Below are 19,809 nucleotides of genomic sequence, written 5' to 3' on the forward strand. Positions count from 1 at the left end.
TTCGATGAACATTCTTTTAATTCAGAGATAACATACAATATATTCAGATCGCCAGTTCACTCAGTTGGGTTCTCTGCTTTGTTTTTACATCTTTACATTTTTACATATTGACATTTACGTCTAAAGAAAAACTGCTTTGTGTTTTGTAATTCCACTTCTATAAATTTATTGTGAAGAATACTTTGCAAGACAGCAATGGTAAAAAGTATTCATTGTAGCATCTTCTGTAAGATAAACAATCCAAATATCCATTGATAGAGACTAATTAAATAAATAATGACACATATTAATAATAATAAAATACCATGTAGCTACTAAAAAGAAAGAAGTGGACTTCTCCATCCCAATACCAAAAGGCATCTAGGATATATTGTGAAGGGGAAGGAGAAGGTGGGGGACAGGTTACAAAGCACATAAATACAGGGAGGTCACATTTCAGTTTTTAAAAATGTTCACTCAGGATACATGTATATGGATGGTTGAATTGCTTTGTTGTACACCTGAAATTATCACAATATTGTTAACTGACTCTACTCCAATATAAAATAAAAAATGCTTAAAAAAATGTTCATTCATACTTAGTGGGAAAAAAGGCCAACATATATTGAATGCTTACTACTGCCAGGCACTGTTTTAAATGCTTAGCATATATTAACTTATTTTATTCTCAAGACAACTCTATGACATCTATGTCATATGTTTTCAAGAGAAAAAAGAAAAAGTAACCACACAACTGAATTTCCATGGTTAGCTGGAGGCAGAGCTCTCACTGTTCCAGTCTGATTCAGCCGGGGCCCCTGGCAGAGATGCAGCAGCTACATACTACATGAGCGTTTCCCAGTGAGAGTCAAGGCTGTGGACAAAGCCTGTCACTGATACTTCCAGCCCACTGAAAGGACACTTGAAAGTGAGCCCAAGCCAGCTCAAGGTGCTAAATGATTTTGTTGTTAAGACACTAATCAAAGATAAGGCAAGCCAGGACCAGACCCTATTCTTTTGACTTCAAGGTCACCTGAATCCCAGGTGCTCACATGTTGCTTCCTTAGTAGGAAGATAACGTGACTAGTTTTCTTCTTTTTAAAAAATGCTTCCATAATAAATATAATACATGAAAATAAAACTCAGTTATAACATCACCACCCAGAGATAATCAGTTTTGCTATTCTGGTATACTTCCTTCTAGTCTTTTCTTAAAATTTCATATATACAGCATCATATATATTTTAAAATTTGGACCACACTATACATACAGTTTTTAATCTTTTTCATTTGACATTATATTGTAAATGTTTTCTCTGACATAAAATATTCTTTAAAAAGTAATTTCTAGTAGCAAAACAGCTCATACCATCTTTACTTAAATTTTCAGTTAAATAGCTATTTAACAATTTAACTTATGTAGCTAAGGACGTCTTTATCAGATCTAGAGTCAGAACAGGTCTGAGAAAGCTTTCATTTCTGCCTTTCCCATATTAACTGCAGGAAGACTGCAGGGCACCGCCAGGGGTCAGTGTAGAGCTGTCTAGAATGTCTTGATGCAAACAAACTGGTTTACAGAATTCACAGTAACAAATCCTATCTGTTAGATCAGAGGACTTCACATGAGTAACCAAGTTCCCCTCTCGAGCAGGCTTCCTTAGTACAAGACTACTCATATCAGAAATGATCACATTTCTCCAAATTAACCTATATTCAACATTCACAAAACCAAACTATTTTATAAACCAAGGTCTATGAATGCAAGACAGAGTTTTCACCTGCTTGGTATGAGATCATCTGTGCATAAAATACTTGGCCTGACTATTTTATAGGTTTGTTTTGAAAGTCAAATAAATAAAATATGAAAGTATCTTATAAATTAGGAAGTGGCATTTAAACTTTATGTTGCCCTGTTTTAATGATGTGCTATTCAGATATTTAGATGAGTTATCTCCTATAAAAACTAAAAATCCCAGGTAGTACCTCCATTATGAAATGAGGTATAAGAGCGCATGCCTTGGCACCATAATGGATTATTTAATTGATTTTCTTCCCCCAGGCTTCACTCTCCAGCTGTTGAAGTCATCGTGGAATTAGCGATCTGTTTTTCCTAGAAAGTGAAGCTATCACTTAGAGCCAATTTGGTTTTAGTTCTTTTCCATCCTAATTTACCTAAGGCTCCTTCAGGAAAATTACACTGAGCTCAGAACTGCCTTAACCAACTTATAAGAAGGTGAATAACTGGGATCAAAAAGCTACTCCAGGCCCCACATACTTGATGGGCTCCAGCACAGGTGGTTGGCACTCCTGGTGTCTCTAAACCTAAAAGTGACTCTTTGGAGCAAAACGTACCATGGCTCCTATTTCCCATCTGGCCAGGCTCCTGACTCAGCTCTTCACCCTTCTTTCTGTTCTCATTTCCTTTCCAGTTCCCAGTGCCCCATCATCCAACTGGCATCAGGGATTAAGAGGGGCCAGAGTCGGGCATTCTGGGCATCAGGCAGCTTTCAAAACCAGCGTGGTGTTTCTTTTCCTGAGTGCAGCCCACCGATAGGTTCACTCAGCAGTGAAAGCACTCGGAACACAGAGGGACCTGGACAAAGCAAGGCGTGGGAGTCCCTTACATTTGCACCCTTTGGGCTAGAGCCTTAAGTTCTCTGGCAGAAGAAGGATACAGAGGCCACAGGAAGAGAACAAGGATGCATGCACAGCAGTTCACATTGCCCTCAGACAGCTCCAGGAGAGAGAGATCCTGCGTCTTCTCCCTGAGGTCCAATGTCTTAGAGCAAATCCAGCACAAGGCATCAATTGAACAGCTTGTAAGTACAGTTCCTGGTACACAGTAGGCGTTTGACTGATATTAGGTATGTGAAAAAATGACAGATTTAGGCCATTAGACCAGCACTAGAACACAAAGCACCTGCTGCGAGTCACGTTTCTATGGCCAATCAAAAAAAATACAGTCTTGGGACTGGAGTAGTGGAACTAAGCCCACAGACTTAAAAGAAAGTCAAGAGGGTCCCACCAACTGGACACAAACCCAGGAAAACTCAAGTCACACAACAGCAGGGCAGCTACTCAGGTCAATAATTACTGTTATTATTGAAGAGTAGTTTCTAGTACATGGGCCCTCAGGGCCCCTACTGTCCCCCCAAGGGCCAGATTCCTGAGATCAGAACTTGACCAGCTGACTGCCCACACCCCCCACATCGAGAAGGATGTGGGGGACTCACTCAGGAGGGCTCAGACACCAGCAGAGCTGACAAAGAGGCTTCATGGACATGTAGGGATTCAGCTGACCACAAAACTGCAGGTCTATGCTTGCTAACCTGCTAGGCACGGTCCTCGCCCCACACCCTCCCCCGATCTGCTTGAGTCTTAGGGGACGCTGCAGAAGCTTGTGCTACAGAATAGGCCGCCTGGAGGCACGTACAGTCTGGCTACTCAATGTTGTCATAGACATGGATCACATCATCGTGGTTGCCGAGTGCCTGGATGAGATGGGCAGCCTGCTCCAGGTCGGGGTCAGCCAGCCGCACCTTTGTGTTGGGGATGAACTCTAGTGTACAGGACACAGAACACAGGCCCAGGGAGTCCAGTTTCTTCCTCACTTGATGCAGTGAAGAGGCATCACAAATAAACTAGGGACAAAGGAAAGTCAGGAGGTAAGGAGCCAGGAGATAACACGACAAAGCTGGACAGAAGTTTGCAAACACCTGCATGAAATTCCTGAAATGTATCACTGGGTTTAAGTCTTCACTGGCAGAAACAGAGTGTTCCGCCTTCTGAATCCTTCTCGTCCTCAGGAGAGTAAGTCCTATCCAGTATTCACTTAATAAATTGTCTGTGCAATATGCGAGCTCTTTTATCTCACCTGTCCCCCGGGCACAAGACAGAAGAGACTGAGAGAAGAATACTTAACATGTCTATCAGGGCCCTCTCAGAAGTCCACCAGACACCAAGGCTTCTTACTCACTTTAAAAATGTTCTTTTCCTCTTCGTCTTCAGTCTCCGCGACATCCTCAGCTCCTGCTTCTATCGCCAGCTCCAGGGCACGCTCTAGGTTCACAGGTTTCTTCTCTCTGTCCTCCTCTCCAACCACAATCACCCCCTTTTTGTCAAAGGAGTGGCGAGCTCCTTCGGCCATCATTCCCCTAATAGGCGAGGAAATGGGCCAGAATGGATCCCTTTAGACACTCAGCCTCCACATAGCACTGCCCATCACTATTCCCACCCTACCCCTGGAGTATAAACAGACACGGAGCAGCTCTCTTCCTGAAGAAGATCCAGCTACCTCCGGACAAGGGAATGATCCGAACATAACACTAACCCTCTGTTTTATTTTGATTAATTAATTTAGCTGCCCAGGTCTTAGCTGCAGCATGCCGGACCTTTTAGTGGCAACACGTGGGATCTAGTTCCCCTAGAGATCGAACCCAGGCCCCTACATGAGGAGCGTGGAGTCTCAGCCATTGGACCACCAGGGGAAGTCCCCAATCCTCTATTTTCTGCCCTGACTGGAGTTTGGAGGCTGCAAAGACTTTGTTCATCAATTCCTGTACAACTGAGAGTACATCGCTGGCGGGACATTCCAAGGCCTGGACATTCTATGGACAGATGAGACAAGTGGACAGCACTGCTTCTCCACCTGTCCTTTGGATGCTGCCCACTGCTGCTGCTGCTGCTAAGTCGCTTCAGTCGTGTCCGACTCTGTGCGACCCCATAGACGGCAGCCCACCAGGCTCCCCCGTCCCTGGGATTCTCCAGGCAAGAACACTGGAGTGGGTCCTGCCCACTACAGAACACATTAAAGGAGAACAAATGATCCCATTTGGATTCTGCTAAGGATGACATGTGTGTAAAACCTGAAACCCCACCAGGAACGACAGTACTTACCTCTCCCAGAATCAGAACCTAGAGACTCTGTCCCCTTCCACTCTCCCCAGACACACACCTACCCATTCTTATTCAGGATATGTTTGATGTCCGAGTGGCACTTGGAGCTACTGTTAGATAATGCCTCGATGAGAAGAGAAGAGCCACCGGGGCCTCGGCCCTCATACAACAAATACATGTCCTTGGTTTTCTGCAATAGATAACACAAACACATTTTCCTGTTTCCTAATTCCCTCCTCCATGCCAGCCCAAGCACCACAACCACCACAAAGTTGACTCCATGGAATGGGCTCTCTGGGGTGACGCCTAGGCTCTTAAGGCTTTAATTCTGTCCTCCCTCTCTGAGAGGAAGCTCTTGGGGTCAATGTTAGAGGTAACTGAAAGTGCTACCCCTTCCTTGTAAGGCAGTCTCTTTATCCTGTCCCTGAACCATCAGTCACTCATCTCCCAGTTTTGGTCTCTCCCTTCCCCAGCTGAATCCCACATCCACCCCTCTATCACTCCTACTAAAACTCATCCTCCTCTACCTTATCCTGCATGAAACCCCTGTGAGTCTACCCTGGGCTGCTGAGTACTGCTAAGAGAAATCACACACCTGGGCCTCATCGAATAGCATGGCCTCAAAGTTCAAACAAACACTCCAGGGACCAATCTCATGGGGACACCCCACGCTGCCTCTGTTCATTCCTCGCCCATGCACCCCATCTTCACCTCTCTCTCTGTCCCCTTGCCCTGCCATCTTCCCAGGAACACTCAACTGATGACTTCTCTCTCCCTCTTTCACAGAGGAAATAAAGGACCCCCAGGTGGGGGAAAGGTGTGTGCCTTATCTGCACACACCTGATATGAAGGCGGTGTGTAGGATAATTCGAAAATAGGCTTTGGGGTCCGTCTGGTTCCCAGTAGGTCATTTTCTGTGTGACTTGGTCAAGTCGCCTAATCTTTCTGTGCCTCAGTTTCCAACTTGAGGTTGTTCCGAGGATTCAGTGAAATTATGCACACCAAGTTTTTATCAAAGAACTTGGCCTCCAGACTTCCCTGGTGGTCCAGTGGTTAAGACTCTACTCTGTGCTTCCACTGCAGAGGGCACAGGTTCCATCCCTGGTTGGGGAACTAAGATCTCACAAACTACACGATGCAGCCAGAAAAAAAATAAAAAGAACTTGGCCTGGAGTAAACATTCAATAACTATTAGCTACTAAGATGACTACTACTTCCTCAAATTCTTCCCATCCATCCCAGAGAACACGTGTCTCCTCACCTGGACTTGAAGATAATTCCCACACCTGGGTTCTACATCCCAGTCCCTCCCACCATCACCATCATCTGCACCTTCTTTCTACTGGCTTTTCTGCTTTTATGTATCAATATCAGAAAAACAAACCTTCTGCAACCTAACATCATACTCTGCCCTTTCTTTTTCCCCCAGCTCCTCAACTCAGCTCAACAGTCTTAGCCGGCAGTTCTGTACACCATCTATACATCCTACTCCTGACTGTGCTCCCATAACTAATGCCCAAGAGTAACCAGAAGGCTCTAAGATGAGGGTGTCAACAACACCGCTTCTCTGATAATTTAAAGTGTGGTGGCCTTCCAAACATGTGCTCGGTAGGGGCTGTGATCAATAACAGGAAGGTCAAACTGAGAGCACACCTCCATTTTCAGCGCGGCCTCAATTGTTGACTTGGGCATGTGTTTGCTACGACACACCTCTAGGATGCTGGCCAGGTTGCTGTTGAGCTCAGGGTTGGGGCCTCCTTCTGAGATAGAAAAGAGTAAGCAGAGACATCTCAATAAGACATGAAAGGAAAAAAGAGACATCCACGCCCTCTCCTCCCCTCCATCAGCCAAGAGAGACAAGTCACCGCTTAGATTTCGGTTCGTTTAGGACACTTTATCCGATGTTTGAATGAAAGCTGGGTAAGTATTTTGGGAAAGACGTTTTCAGTTCATTTGAAATGAAAGGCCGGGGACAGGGATTTGGGAGGCAAGTGAGAGCGTGGGCACAGTGAGGGTGGTAGCTGCCAGCGGTGGGTGACCGCCAGGTTCTCACCTTTAACCGCTAAGCGAATGCTCAAGCTGAGCTTGGAGAAGATGCGACTCCTTTCTGCGTCTTTGGGACCCTTGATGTGCCGGACTTTGGACCACTTGTTGTGCCCCGCGGGGACTTCGGCCGTGAGGTGCAGCGTCCGGCCCCCAGCGGCGCTACAGCACGGGGGCTCAGGCTGGAAGGCCAGGGCGGAGGGCGGAACAGCCCCCCGGACCCCGGGGCCTCGCGCCCACAAGCACTGGGCAGCGGCCCTGCTCAAGGTGATAACAGCCCAAGCTGCCATCGGCTCCGACTCTGGGCCAAGGTCTGCCCTCCCAGTCTGCCACCGAAACGAGCCCGTCCAGAGCCGGTAGGCTCCTCTGCCCGTCACCGGAGACCCAAAGGCTCAGGCCCGCCCAGGACAGCCGGAACGCCAAGGACGCCGCATCGTGCCCGCGGCAGCCGGGAGTGGGTACACTCGATGGTGTAACACACTTCCTTTCCCTGGTCCGTTCCAAAAACGCGTCCCCACCGCCCGCAAAAGCCGTTCCGCAGCCTGGTACGTGCTTTTCTGTACCCGCTGAGCAAACCCCAGACCTACGTGAGGCAGCCCTGTACTCAATCCCTTCGGTTGCCTGGGGAGCGCCGGACTTTACGTCCCACAATGATCTACTAGAGATGTATCTGGGTCATGAAATTGATTCTGCTTCAGAATGGCTTCCCAACTCTGAGCAGGTCTATAATGATAAATGTATTGTTGTTGCAAAGGGATAGTTCAGTCACTTCACTTTACAGGTAAGGAAATCGTCCGCAGAGATGTGATCTGCCCAGTCATTTAGTCTCTCTGAACTTCCTCTTCACTATCTGTAAATAAGGATGCTATTACTTGCTTTACCAACGTAGGAGGGTTGAAAACGCAAAGTAAGCCCTTAGAGCTTTAAAGTAATAAAGTGCAAGTGTTAGTCGCTCAGTCATGTTCGATTCTTTGCGACCCTATGGACTACAGCCCGCCAGGGTCCGCTGTCCATGGGATTTCCCAGGCAAGAATACTGGAGTGGGTAGCCATTCTCTTCTCCAGGGGGATCTTCCCGACCCAGGGATCAAACCTGGGTCTCCTACATTGCAGAAGGATTCTTTACCATCTGAGCCACCAGGGACGGCTTTAAAGTAATAAAGTCTTACGTAAATAGCAGAGATGACCATAGTGACAAAGTCCCTAAAAGTAACTGACGCTTGCCATCCTGGAGAGAGAGAAAAATCAGAAGAATTTTCAAGAGCCAAATTCCCCTCTGCGCTTTCCCTCTTCTCTCCCAGAAGAGAAAACTGAGGCCATTAGGAAGAGAAGGTAGAAGAAACAAAGCCAGCGACCGTGAACAACTTTCCAGTGGCTCCCCAGGCTGGTGAGGTTAAATCCAAAGGACTTGGTGTGTTAAACAGCTTAAGCCTGTGCCCTCTGGTTTGAACTGGTGGGTTCAAACCCCGGCTGTTTTATTACTAGTGTAACCTTGAGCAAGCTCCTTTACTTCCTGTATTTCAATTTCCTGACCTGTAAATAGCCTTGTTATTTAGTCTCAAGGTTGTGTCTGACTCTTCCGCCACGGCGTGGACTATATATAGCCCACCAGGCTCCTCTGTCCATGGGATTTCCCAGGCAAGAATATTATAGAAGGCTGCCATTTCTTTCTTCAGGGGATCTTCCCTACCCAGGAATGGAACCCGAGTTTCCTGCATTGGCTGGCAGACTCTTTACCACTGAGTCATCAGGGAGGCCAGAATAGCCTTGCTAGGATTAAATGGGATAATGGATAAAATACACAGGTATAGACTTTGTTATTATTATATAAAATCTCCATAAACTCAGATCTACTCATTTTTCTGGTCTCATGCCCTGACACTAGAGTCAGGTCGGAGGCAGTTACTCACTGTACTCTGAATAGAAGTTATCACTTCTTTGCTCCTTTCTGCTTGGAGTGACGTCACTATCTTGCTGGTAAGATCTTTATCATGCTTCAAGACCCAGTTCAGCTGTCACCACCTCAGGTAAAGCGATCTTGAGTTCTTCTTTGAATTTTTAGCTGTAATTAATAGTACATTTATGTGAAAGTCAAAATCGCTCAGTTATGTCCGACTCTTTGCGACCCCATGAACTATACAGTCCATGGAATTCTCCAGGCCAGAATACTGGAGTGGGTAGCCTTTCCCTTTTCCAGGGGATCTTCCCAAGCCAGGGATCAAGCCCAGGTCTTCTGCATTGCAGGCAGATTCTCTACCAGCTGAGCCACAAGGGAAGCCCAAGAATACTAGAATGGGTAGCCTATCCCTTCTTCAGCAGAACTTCCAGACCCAGGAATCAAACCAGGGTCTCCTGCATTGCAGGTGGATTCTTTACCAACCGAGCTATCAGGGAAGCCCATAGTACACTTATGAATTGTTCCATTTCTTTTTTTATTGAAGCTCCTTGGGGCTAGGCACTCTCCTCCCTGTACTTTGCAGTTTATGTAGAAATATCAGATTGCTTCTCCCAATTCTTGTATTAACCACAAACCTGTGTCTTTGCTGTTCAATCTTACTTCTGGCTAGTTTTTGTCTTTCCTTCAAGATTTATAGCTCAGGCATTATTTCCCGCCAGAGGAAAGCTCTCCAAATTCTCCATTTGGGCTCAGATGCCCTCTGCGTGTTCACATAACCCTTCATACATGTCTGTACCTTAACATTTACTTTTTAGGTTTTCCTTTATTTTTTAAATTTTTTACTTTGTATTGAGGTATAGCCAATTAATAATGTTGTGATAGTTGCAGATGTACAGCAAAGGGACTGAGTCATACATATAGATGTATCCATTCTCCCCTAAACCCTTTTCCCATCCAGGCTGCCATCCAACACTGGGCAGAGTTCCATGTGCTCTATGATAGGTCTTTGTCAGTTATCCATTTTAAATACAGCAGTGTGTACATGACCATCCCAAATTCCCTAACCATCCCTCCCCTCCAGCAACTGCAAATTTTTTTGATGTAGACAGTTTTTAAAGTCTTTTTGAATTTGCTACAATATTGCTTCTGGTTCATGTTTTGGTTTTTTTGGCCAGGAGGCATGCGGGATCTTAGCTCCCCAACTAGGGACTGAACCCGTGTCCTCTGCATTGGGAGGTGAGGTCTTAATCACTGGACTGAGGGAGAAATCTACCCTCTCTAGATCTGTACATGGATGTTCTCTCTGCCTTAAATGCCTTTCTCTATACCCAGAAAACTCCAACTCAGTCTTCAAAACCCAGTTCAAGCATTTGTCTCATGAAGTTTTCCCTGATCCTGTGACTCCCACCCAGGCGCAGGCGATCCTCTCCTCCACAGGGCCACCAGGAAACCTGAACCTGAGTCACCGCATGGGACGTGGCCAGTATTTGTTTATATGGATGTCTCTCCTGGTCCTCTGCAAGCAACCTGAAGGCCATGGGCCCCTGGCAGGCAGTACATGCTCTGTGTTTTGTTACAGGTGATGCGTTAGGCCATCCGATAGTGTGATGGGCTGAGGTAGAGTCTAATCCCCTGGCCAGTGTCTGTGGCACATGACCGCCATGGCAGAATGGGAAAAACTGAATTTATCACAAGAAGAAATTCAGTCAGTCTATACATGTTCAAGTTTTATTACAAAGTATGATGGGCAGAAAATACGGTACTTCTTATACAGGAGGCTGAAACAGAATGAAAGGGTGAAAATTAGGTTTAATATACTTAGGAAGCAAGAAATAAAGTCATAGATATAACACTCCACTTTCAGGTGCCTTTGAAGTAGCCTTCAATGGAGATTTACCAGCGTGGCTTCACAGCACAGTGTTAAAAATTTTTTTACAAGCCCTGTGTATAATCAGTCCTGTGAAAATAATGTTTCTCTAAAAAATGGTTACAGTACAGTTCTGTAAGGGGCAGCTTCCTCTCCACCTGACCGTGGGATGCCACAAAACCTATGATACAGAGAAAAAGTTTAAATACATAGCGAGAAATTAAGTTCGGACACACTAGGCTAAAGGGGACAGAAACTGATTGGCTAGAGCTTAACACTTCAGAGAACAAGAAACCTCCATTTTCTACAGAGAGATTTGTACAATCATGCTACAAATTCACGCTCGGGGAGGAAGGCTGGAAGGTCACTGACAGGGGTCATCACATACACAGGAACCACATCAAATGATCCATCTTTGACTCCAGCAAGTCCAAGCTTTAGCTCCACAAGTTTCATAACACACTGCATTATCAACCCAAGGGGAGAACGTTCTTTTAAAGAGCAGGGATCCCGAGTTCTGATCCCCTGGGTTGTCCTAAAGGCCGGTACGTGGACGTTTTCCAGCTGTTACACAGTCTGCTGACATCCCTCCTCTTGAGTTCATACTCTGATTAGCTTATCTGTTTCTGGTTGGAGACACCAGTCCAAGCCTCTCGGGAAGGCACCTGCATGTTTGCATTCTTAAAAAAAAATCACATCCACAAAGGAGCCTGAGAGGACCTGGCCCATTCCATGTGGCCATATATTTGACCTTGACCATTAGCAGCAATGACATGGTGGGAAAAGAGGGCGAGGCTCTGCAACACTGAGTAGCTGGCCCAGCCAGTGCAGGGACGACCCTTCTTGGAGAGCCTGGCCCAGGGGTCACAGTTGACTGCTCGGCTCAGCTCTCCTCCCAGGGAAAACCCAACTGAAGTGACTAGCATGACCTTCCTTGCTTATCCCGGAGCACAGACAGGAAAGGGCAGAGTCTGCTCTGGGGCTTCTGCTTTAATGGTCTCCCTTCCCCTAAGCTGGGCAGTCAAAGGATCTGGGGATGGTGGAGGGAAGATACGAGGCGGGCCTCCCATAGCTGGCAGACTGTGAAGCTCCTACATATGTCGCAGGCTGGGAATTCAAGGCCCAGGCTACAGCAGGAAGAGAGATCTACAGGGGCAAAGGGTGGGGAGGTAAGAGGAAGAGAAAGAGGACAGCGGGGTGGGGAGTCGCTATGACCTTGCAACCTCCGCTTCTGCCATCTACAAACCTACGACCAAGAAGAGCCATGGTCTGGAAGGACTGAGGGGCTCTCAACTCCTACAGATTTCTGCCACCAAATAGCAACAGGGTTGAAATGCAGCAGGAAGGGGTCCCTCTGTCACCCTGTCCCCAGCATCACAGACATCGCTGAATGGTCCTGGAAGGTTGACACAGCCCGAGAAGTCTCACCCCACAGCCACATGACAGTCTGACAGTCTGCCTACTTCCTCACCTCAGACCTGTACCACCCTCGAATACCTTCTTCATCATCACTGATTTCCTCTCCCATCCTCAATCTCCTCCTAAAATTTCAGCCACACCTGTCATCAAAAACTTGTTGGAGTCTCAGTTTTTTTTCTGTTTCTTCTCAAATCTTAACCAGTACTCTGAGAGCCAATCCTGGTTCTGATAAGAGTTTCTCCCCTGATCATCAAACATCTTCTCTCTTCAAGTCCTCATCGTGCGCCTAGTTCCTTCCTGGAAAGAAAGGCTTCCGATTCTCCTGGGTGTAAACACTCACGCTTTCAAAGGACTTTTGCCAACTCTCTGATGGGGAGCCTGAAGCCTGACATATTCAGCAGCTGCCTCCCCTCAGGAAGGACAAGAAAAACAAAGGTGGCTGTGGCTCAGGGGTCCAAGACCACGTCAAAGCGCGACAGCCGGGAGAGCCAGAGCCAAGAGGTGCCAGCACAGCCTTCCCAGGGCTCTTCTCACGTTCAAGGAGGACAGAGGCAGCGCCTCCCACCTCTTCTCTCCAGCTGGCAATCTGAGAACCTAAACAAATTAAACAAACACTTGCTTTTGAAACTACAGCAGATCTCTGCTTCCTGGAGCGTGGCTGACTAAGAGGCTTTCTAAATCCCGAGACTACAGAAATCCCCTCCTCAGCCCTGAGGCCATCTGGTTCAGGGCATGAAGGGAAGGAGAGGGAGCCTTCAACATTCTAGCATCCCAGCTACTGCGTGTGCACGCGTGCATGCGTGTGTGCGTCTCTCTCCCCCCAGGTGAGCTGCGGAGTCTCACCTGGGCCCAGGTGGGATGTTGGGAGGAAGAGGACCACACCTCAGGGCCTAAGGAGGGTGACAGGGCTGGGAGTCCACAGGGCAAAGGAAAAAAAGAAAGAAAAAAAAAATCAAAAGTTGTTGGTTTCCACGGTAAATAGCAACTTTGTCCAAAATATCCTCATTCCTAGTAACGAACTTTTCTCTCCAGGATGCTTTCAAGTTCCAGGTGACAAATCTCCTCACCACTCAGACCACAAAAGTGCAGATCAGGGAAGGGCTCTTAACTCAGAACTCAGTGGAGTTAAGCCCTGTCCCCAGAACGACCTCTCCCACTAGACTCCATTTCAAGACCCTTTCCACAGGAAGGAACTGACGGCCTCCCAGAGCCAGCGACATTCAACTTAGCCTTGCTACCCTTGAGGGAAGGACCCTGGAACCATCAAACACAATAACAAGCAGAGGAGGGTTCTGACCAAGGACTGGTTCGTGTCACATGTCCAAAAATGATGCAGGGCAAAGCTGGCGGTAAACGCAGGAGGACTGGCCAAGCGGACAGCCAGTTGGAGAGCCCCCAAATCAGAAGCAAGAATAAAGGTGGAAGTGGAAATACCCTGACTGAAAAGGAAAAAGAGGCTTTTTCTTTGGGACAAGCCCCCATGTATGAAAGCAAAGAGCTATGACTTTGGGGATACCAATCCATCTGCTTCTGAAAAGGGAGACTCAACCAAGAGACTTTAAGGGCCCAGAAACACAAAGCTAGCTGCTTTGCTTCTCAAGGGCAGGCGAGAGCCCCAGTGGACAAGATCTTTGGCGCCAAGGCCTGCTACTCTCCACTCCCAGCTGCTCAACTCAGAGGGTCTCAGAAACCTTCGGGCACTTGGCAGAGCGCGGCAAACCATACTCCCCCAGACTCTGGGCACATCCCAAACTCTGCCCGCCCAAGGACTCGCCTACCACCAGAGTCACACACAAGACCCCTCCCTGGAACTCGTTCATCTAACGGAAACAGACACCCGCCGCCTCCATGTCCAATACTGCTCAGAACCAAAACTCGGGGCAGAGCGGCTGATGGGTTCATGGGGCTCTGAACTGGCTGGCCCTGGGTCTCTGAAGCTTTTCTTGCTCTCTGTTTAATCGATGGCCTGGGATCACCCCTGCCTGAATCCATCCTCTGCAAGAGCTGACCATCTCCCACGCTCTAGAGATCTTGTTTGGGATGGACACTCAGACTGGGCACCTGCCAAGGAGGGCTTTCTCTCCTCTCTAGCGGGAGAGTGGCCAACGTACCACCAGTCACAGTGAACTAAACAGACAGAGATACTGAAGTTCAGCTGCTACATCATTCCTGTCTACTGTTCAAGACATGAAAGAGAATGGTTGGGGGTTAATATTTGGAGAGAAAAACAGACTCTTAAACTGTGGACCGAAACATACTCTAAGCTCAGCCTTCCTGCCACCGTCCCCCAGGAGTCAGGCACCCCCATTAGCCTGGCTAGCTCAGTATGTCCTGGGGGGCTGGACAGGCGTATGTACTTGAGGGAGTAAGAGCAGGGGTTGCACGACTATTCTGGAGCTCAGAATGCCCTCGACAAGAGCCAGGCCAAGGAAAGGCGTGAGCCGGCCGACTTCAGAGCACCGAGGAGGTTTGGGACTCCCAGTCAGGTATATTCCGCCCAGGCAGTGATTCAAGAAGGCAAACTGCTCGGAGGGTCAGGGGCCTGGGGCCAGATCCAGGCAGGGAGGGAAGAGAAGAAGGTGTCAACAGGGAGGGTGATAAAACCAAGGAAGAGGCCAGGGAGTAAAATTCTTTTCGTTAAAAAATTAGCCTGATAGATTAAAAAATATACAAAGTTGAAATTTGTTAAGAGACATGGATAACATGAAGAAAGACAGTTTCAAACTGGTGTTTGTTCCCAGGAAGTGCTCACATGGACAAGGACCCAGACTGCTGTCTTGGGCAGACAGAGACATCTGTGACAGACGGATACAGACGTAGCCGCTGCCCACAGAGCTCATTAACATGACGGCTGACAAACAGATATACAGAAATTTTTAATAGCAGAACCAAAAGAGATGAGGAAAGGAGAGAGAAATCGAAACACTCAGCCCTGGGCTGAGGAGGCGCCACGCGGCGCTGAGTCCGGCACAGCGAGCGGTGGGCAGCTGGCCGGGGACTTTGGAGCAGTTTCTGCTAACAGCGGGTGCAAAGCAACGACAGACGTACTGGCCACCGGAAACGCGCGTCTTCTCACTCCGGGGGTGGGGCAGGGGCGGGAGCCACAGGAGCCCCGCTGCGGGCACAGCGCCACTGACTCTACACTCTGAGTATCTCCAGGCAGTTGTTGTAGCAGATGGCGATCCAGTCAGGCTGGGTCGACGCCCACTGCACGTTGTTGATCTCCCCCTCAGCTGTGTAGGCCAGGATCGGGTCCTCGATGGCCCGGGGCATCTGCTGGATGTCCCAGATGAGGGCCTGATGGTCATCCGCTGGGGACACAGAGAGCCGGCAGGCAAGTCACCACTCAGGCAGTGAGGGTCACGAGCCCTGCATCAGGCAGGGGCACACTTTACAGAGCACTCACTCACCCAGACCCCATGGAGGAAGGTTTTAATGACGAGGAAATGTTAAGGCAGGTGCCCTGAGCCACAGAGCTCTGCACCAGTGAAGGGCAGAGCCCTCCACCTCTGCGTCTCAGGGCCCATTCACCACAGCAGAGTGGGGATGGCAGAGGGACTCAGACCGACACCTCATCTCCTCTGAGGTGGACATCAGGGAAGAAAGCTGGGATGGGATCCCACACATGGCATCTTCAGCCACTTAAAGTACCCGAGTCGTTAAAGATGCCTCTCTGATGATTCAGTTATTTAATGCGATTTTCCCCCATGCTATGGACATGCATACATCAGCGAGGGCCACAGTGAAGAAGTCAGGCCACAGCAAGGCTCGGAGGAAGTGGGTGGGCCTGGGCCTCTGGCTGCTCCTCAACATGGACAGGCATGAACAGGCCCCGCACAGGAAAAGCTTCATGCTTTCAAATTCACGCTGAATTGGCCCCAAACCACCAAACTACATTGCTAAGGTAGAAACGGGAAAGGAAGGAGGGAAGATGCCTTTCATCCTCCTGTTTCATACACCTCGGCCTGTTTCAGTGTTGTTTAATTTTTAATACCAGACATTATTTCTATGATAAAAGAACTCTGACGGCCACCACATTTTTAAGGGGTACTCTTGGGGTCTAGCAGATGGTGAAACGGGAACTACACACCACATGCTGCATATCCAGTCAGGTTCTGCAGGGCCCGTCAAGGCACCCAGAGCTCAGTGCAGGGGCCGGGGGCGGCGGGGCAGAGGTTACAGCCAAGGAGACTGCCCCTTCTCATACTCCTGGATGCACCTCCTGTGCAAGCCAGGATTCTGGGGGCACACAGTGGGCAACATAAGCCTGTAACTGTATATGATGGAGACAGTATACAGATTCTCTGGTATCACTGAGGGTATAAGATCATCTGGGAGTTCAGACTGTTTCAGCTGTGCTAGTGTAGGGAGGTTCTCAGTGGCATCGCTCTGTGTAAATCTCTCAAACCTTCCTTGGGATAGAGTGAGGATTACGATGCTAAAGAGACCAGAGGAAAACCTCCCCTTCCCTCCCTTCCCATCACCCGCCTCCAGTAATTACCTGCAGTACAGATGTGGCAGGATGAGTGTGGGGCCCACGCAATGCCATTGACACATGCTCGGTGGTTGTTTAACCTGGCAACAGGTGTGCAGGGAACTCGGACGTCCAGAATCACTACCTGCAGAAAGAACAAGAAACCCCAGTGGGTGACAGGAAAAAAGAAAAAAAGATACTACACAAGGGGAAAAAAAACGTGTACATATAACTTGCTCATCTGTAGACTTAAAAGACTCTTAGAGACAGAGGGGTCCCCAAAGTAACTATAAGATTGAGGAAAAAGGAAACAAAGGAACGGGTCATTTATAGTCTGTATCATAAGCCACATGGGGCTTCTAGGCTGCAGGGGAGGCGGAGGGGCAGGTAACATGAATGTGGACAGTCCACCACGTGCCATCAGGTGCGTGTACTCAGAATTCTGTGCCTGCTCAGCTGGGCAGATGAGAGCCCTCGCCCCCGAACCCCAAAGCAAAATCTGAAAGGTACTGGCTTCCTCAAAACACAATTCATCACGGCATCATGTGCACCCACAGCTGACTGCTTCTATGAAACAATAGGCTATACAGTGGCCATTTCCCCGTCTACTCACTAAGGCTAGAAGACTCTGCCCAGATGACAGAGGGAAAACTGCCTGTTCGTCTACTCGGCACCAGAAGCATGAATGATATGGTTGACTTTTTAGATACTGCTGTTCTTGGCTCAGAGTCCAGCTCTCTATGTACTCCAAGTTCTTGACACACACCCTTATTCTAGATCAGGTTTTCTCAGTTTCGGCACTACTGACATTGGGGTGGGATAACGCTGTGCTGTGTGTTGTGGGGAGTGGTCCTGGGTACCACAGGCCCCCAACTTCCAGACTCTAGGAGCACCACCCCTTCCTGCACCCCCCACCCCCTCCGAAGTTGGGACAATCCAAAACGTCTCCAGGTGGATCCAAAAATCCTCTGGGGAGAAAACTGCCGTCAGCTGAGAACCGCTTTCCTGGATCCACAAAGCCGGGCTGGAGCAGAGTCGCAAGGCCTAGGTGAGCCTGAAGTGGGGTTCTCACCTCCATTCCATCCATGGCCATGGTGGCCAGGTAGTTGGGGTCCTGCTTGTTCCAGCAGAGGCGCAGCAGTGGGTGATGCTGTGGGTCTTCATAAATGATGGTGCTGTGTTCTAGGTGACGGAGGTCAAACATCCGCACCGAGCCATCGGCACCCACGGAGGCGAACATGTCCCTGCCGCCCCCCGCCCGGCTAAATGCAATGTCGTAGACCTGTTGGTGAGTAAGAAGCAACAGTCAGATTCAGGTCAGTTACCTCCTTTTCATGTCACAGGGAAACCTACTGTCCCCTGGTTCATCTAAACCCCTGCTCATGACTTGGAAGGAGGTGAATAAAGCCACACCGCGCCTGTGAGGACAGGAAACCGAGAGTGCTAACACCAATGATTACCCAAAGAGTGACAACCATCCTACGGTGGAAGCCGGTAGGCTTCCTCTCACTTGCTACCTTCCAAGTATTCTTCCTCCACCTCCCGTAATAACATAGCACATACCCTGCTGACCAACAGAGCACAAATAACTCAGCAAGTATTCTACCCGGTCGACCTGGACAGGCTCAATGAAGCCAGAACCAGTGGCTATCTCCCGCCACCCTGTTAGGAGACTGAGACATTTATTTCCTGGCCCTCATGGCTTTCATGTATGTACAATCAGAGCAGATCCATGACCACATCAAGGCTGAGGTCATCGATTGGAGAGGTGGAAGTGGCCCTCCTCTGACCACAGTTCTGCTGTGAAACCTGGACCTGAGACCCATGTGCAAGAAAGAGCTAAGAGCCACTCTGAATCACGGGAGGCTTGGGTATTCCTTTATTTACAAAGAGGGTTAATATTGCTCTCCTAGCAAATGCTGTTTCTTCTCCTAGTTGGTTTGTGTTCATAAGTGTATCAACTTAGGTTTTGAATTATTGTCTTCTGCATTTATTACCTGCTGCAAACTTTGTATTGCACTAACGTCTATGAGAAAACAGACAGAGAGCAACCGAGGGTTTCAGAGAAAGAAAGGGACAAAGAGAGACAGACAAAGCCAGAGCCAGACAAGCGGAGAGAGAGAAAAAGAAGAACAAAATTCTGAACAAAGAAAAACAAAAATGCCAAACAAAACCCATCTCCTGGGGCCAAGGACTATAAGAGCTGACTTCTGGGGAGACATGAGTGGAACCTGTCCCTCACACTGTGACTCCAGCCTCCCTGAGGTTCTACCTTCTGGGGGACACCGACAAACAAGCATCTGTTTCTAATCAACATCATAAATTGCCCTTCCTCTGGCTGACAATGAAGACATTGCACTTCTCTCTCTATGGTGGGAACGAGGAGTGGTTCAACAGGAAAGTAGGCTGCCATTCCAAGACCTGACAGACCCAGGCACTGGCCAGCACTGGCCAGCTGCGTCAGGGCTGGGGTGCGTTTATCCACACGTGCACCCACGGCTGGCGCTCTGACTCCCAGGGACAGGGACACCCCGGCAGCTTCACTGAGCGATAAGGTGCCCACAGGCAGTACAGCCAAGGGTGTAAAGCCACTCTGACTGCTCCTTCCTCCCGGTTCCACCCACATATTCCATCAGAAGCCAAGAGAGGGTGACAACTCCCAGACACACACTACCCTCCTCTGCACCAACCCGCCAGCAGCAACGAGAACCTCCGAGCAAGTCTTTACTTCAACAGAGATCCGGACGGAGAAAAACCAAAGGCGCTGGGAGGTGTCGTTTCTCTCGGGACAACCACCCTGAGGTTCCTGTCTTTGAGGCCAGGGTGTTGGTTCAGGGCCTTCTGGCTGTTAAACTTGCTGTTCCTCTTGCCCAGACGACCTCACTGTGGCCAGTGTGGCTCCTCAGCTTTACCATCATCTGTGTGAGCCATCTCCTCATTAAATCCCCTCAGGTTAAACATGCGGAGTAGCTCTAGTTTTCCGGGTTGGACCCTGACAGAGAATGACAGGCTAAGTGTCACAGAACCAAAATGTAGCAACTTGCTCCACTGGGTGCCAGGACGCGCTTACTGGTGCTCCCGGCAGGTCACGCTCTTCCTCTGCCCCTTGTTTTATGGTGACCGAGTCAAGCAGACTTTAACAGATCTCGGCGCTGGGAGCACAGAAAGCTGAAGAACGACCTCTCACTAAGAATGATAACCTGGTCACCAACTTCTGTGGACAACCTCACAGCTC

The 19,809-nt window shown here is 48.7% G+C and overlaps 2 protein-coding genes across 7 annotated transcripts in view; both read right to left on the reverse strand.

Annotated features, from left to right (window-relative positions):
* TACO1 (translational activator of cytochrome c oxidase I) lies at positions 1-8,308 on the reverse strand. 5 transcript variants are annotated; one of them, XR_015147446.1, is made up of 5 exons: positions 6,929-7,409; positions 6,529-6,635; positions 4,934-5,065; positions 3,956-4,133; positions 1-3,620 (listed from the first exon to the last, which is right to left on the reverse strand). XR_015147446.1 is itself a non-coding variant. In XM_086357051.1 (5 exons), exons 1-5 carry the CDS (start codon positions 7,206-7,208, stop codon positions 3,420-3,422), a joined length of 894 nt encoding a protein of 297 aa, XP_086213177.1. In that variant the 5' UTR covers positions 7,209-8,308; the 3' UTR covers positions 1-3,419. The 5 variants fall into 5 exon arrangements, 4 of the variants coding, with proteins under 4 accessions (XP_086213177.1, XP_086213179.1, XP_086213180.1 ...); XM_086357051.1 differs by having other exon boundaries at positions 4,938-5,065; positions 6,929-8,308; XM_086357053.1 differs by lacking the exon at positions 6,529-6,635 and having other exon boundaries at positions 4,938-5,065; positions 6,929-7,397.
* A 2,220-nt stretch (positions 8,309-10,528) lies between these two features.
* The window catches only part of DCAF7 (DDB1 and CUL4 associated factor 7), a 31,183-nt gene continuing 21,902 nt past the window's right edge, over positions 10,529-19,809 (reverse strand). For both annotated transcript variants that reach the window (XM_086357049.1, XM_086357048.1), the window contains exons 5-7: positions 17,647-17,856; positions 16,602-16,719; positions 10,529-15,411 (exon numbers count right to left, since the gene is read on the reverse strand). In XM_086357049.1, the coding sequence (XP_086213175.1) occupies positions 15,239-15,411; positions 16,602-16,719; positions 17,647-17,856 (501 nt within the window). In that variant the 3' untranslated portion in view covers positions 10,529-15,238. The remainder of the gene's footprint in view (positions 15,412-16,601; positions 16,720-17,646; positions 17,857-19,809) is intronic.

Source organism: Bos grunniens, chromosome 19 (genome assembly GCF_055505025.1).
Source record: "Bos grunniens cultivar Pamir isolate PY7600 chromosome 19, Bosgru_T2T1.0, whole genome shotgun sequence".
NCBI classification, from domain to species: Eukaryota; Metazoa; Chordata; class Mammalia; order Artiodactyla; family Bovidae; genus Bos; species Bos grunniens.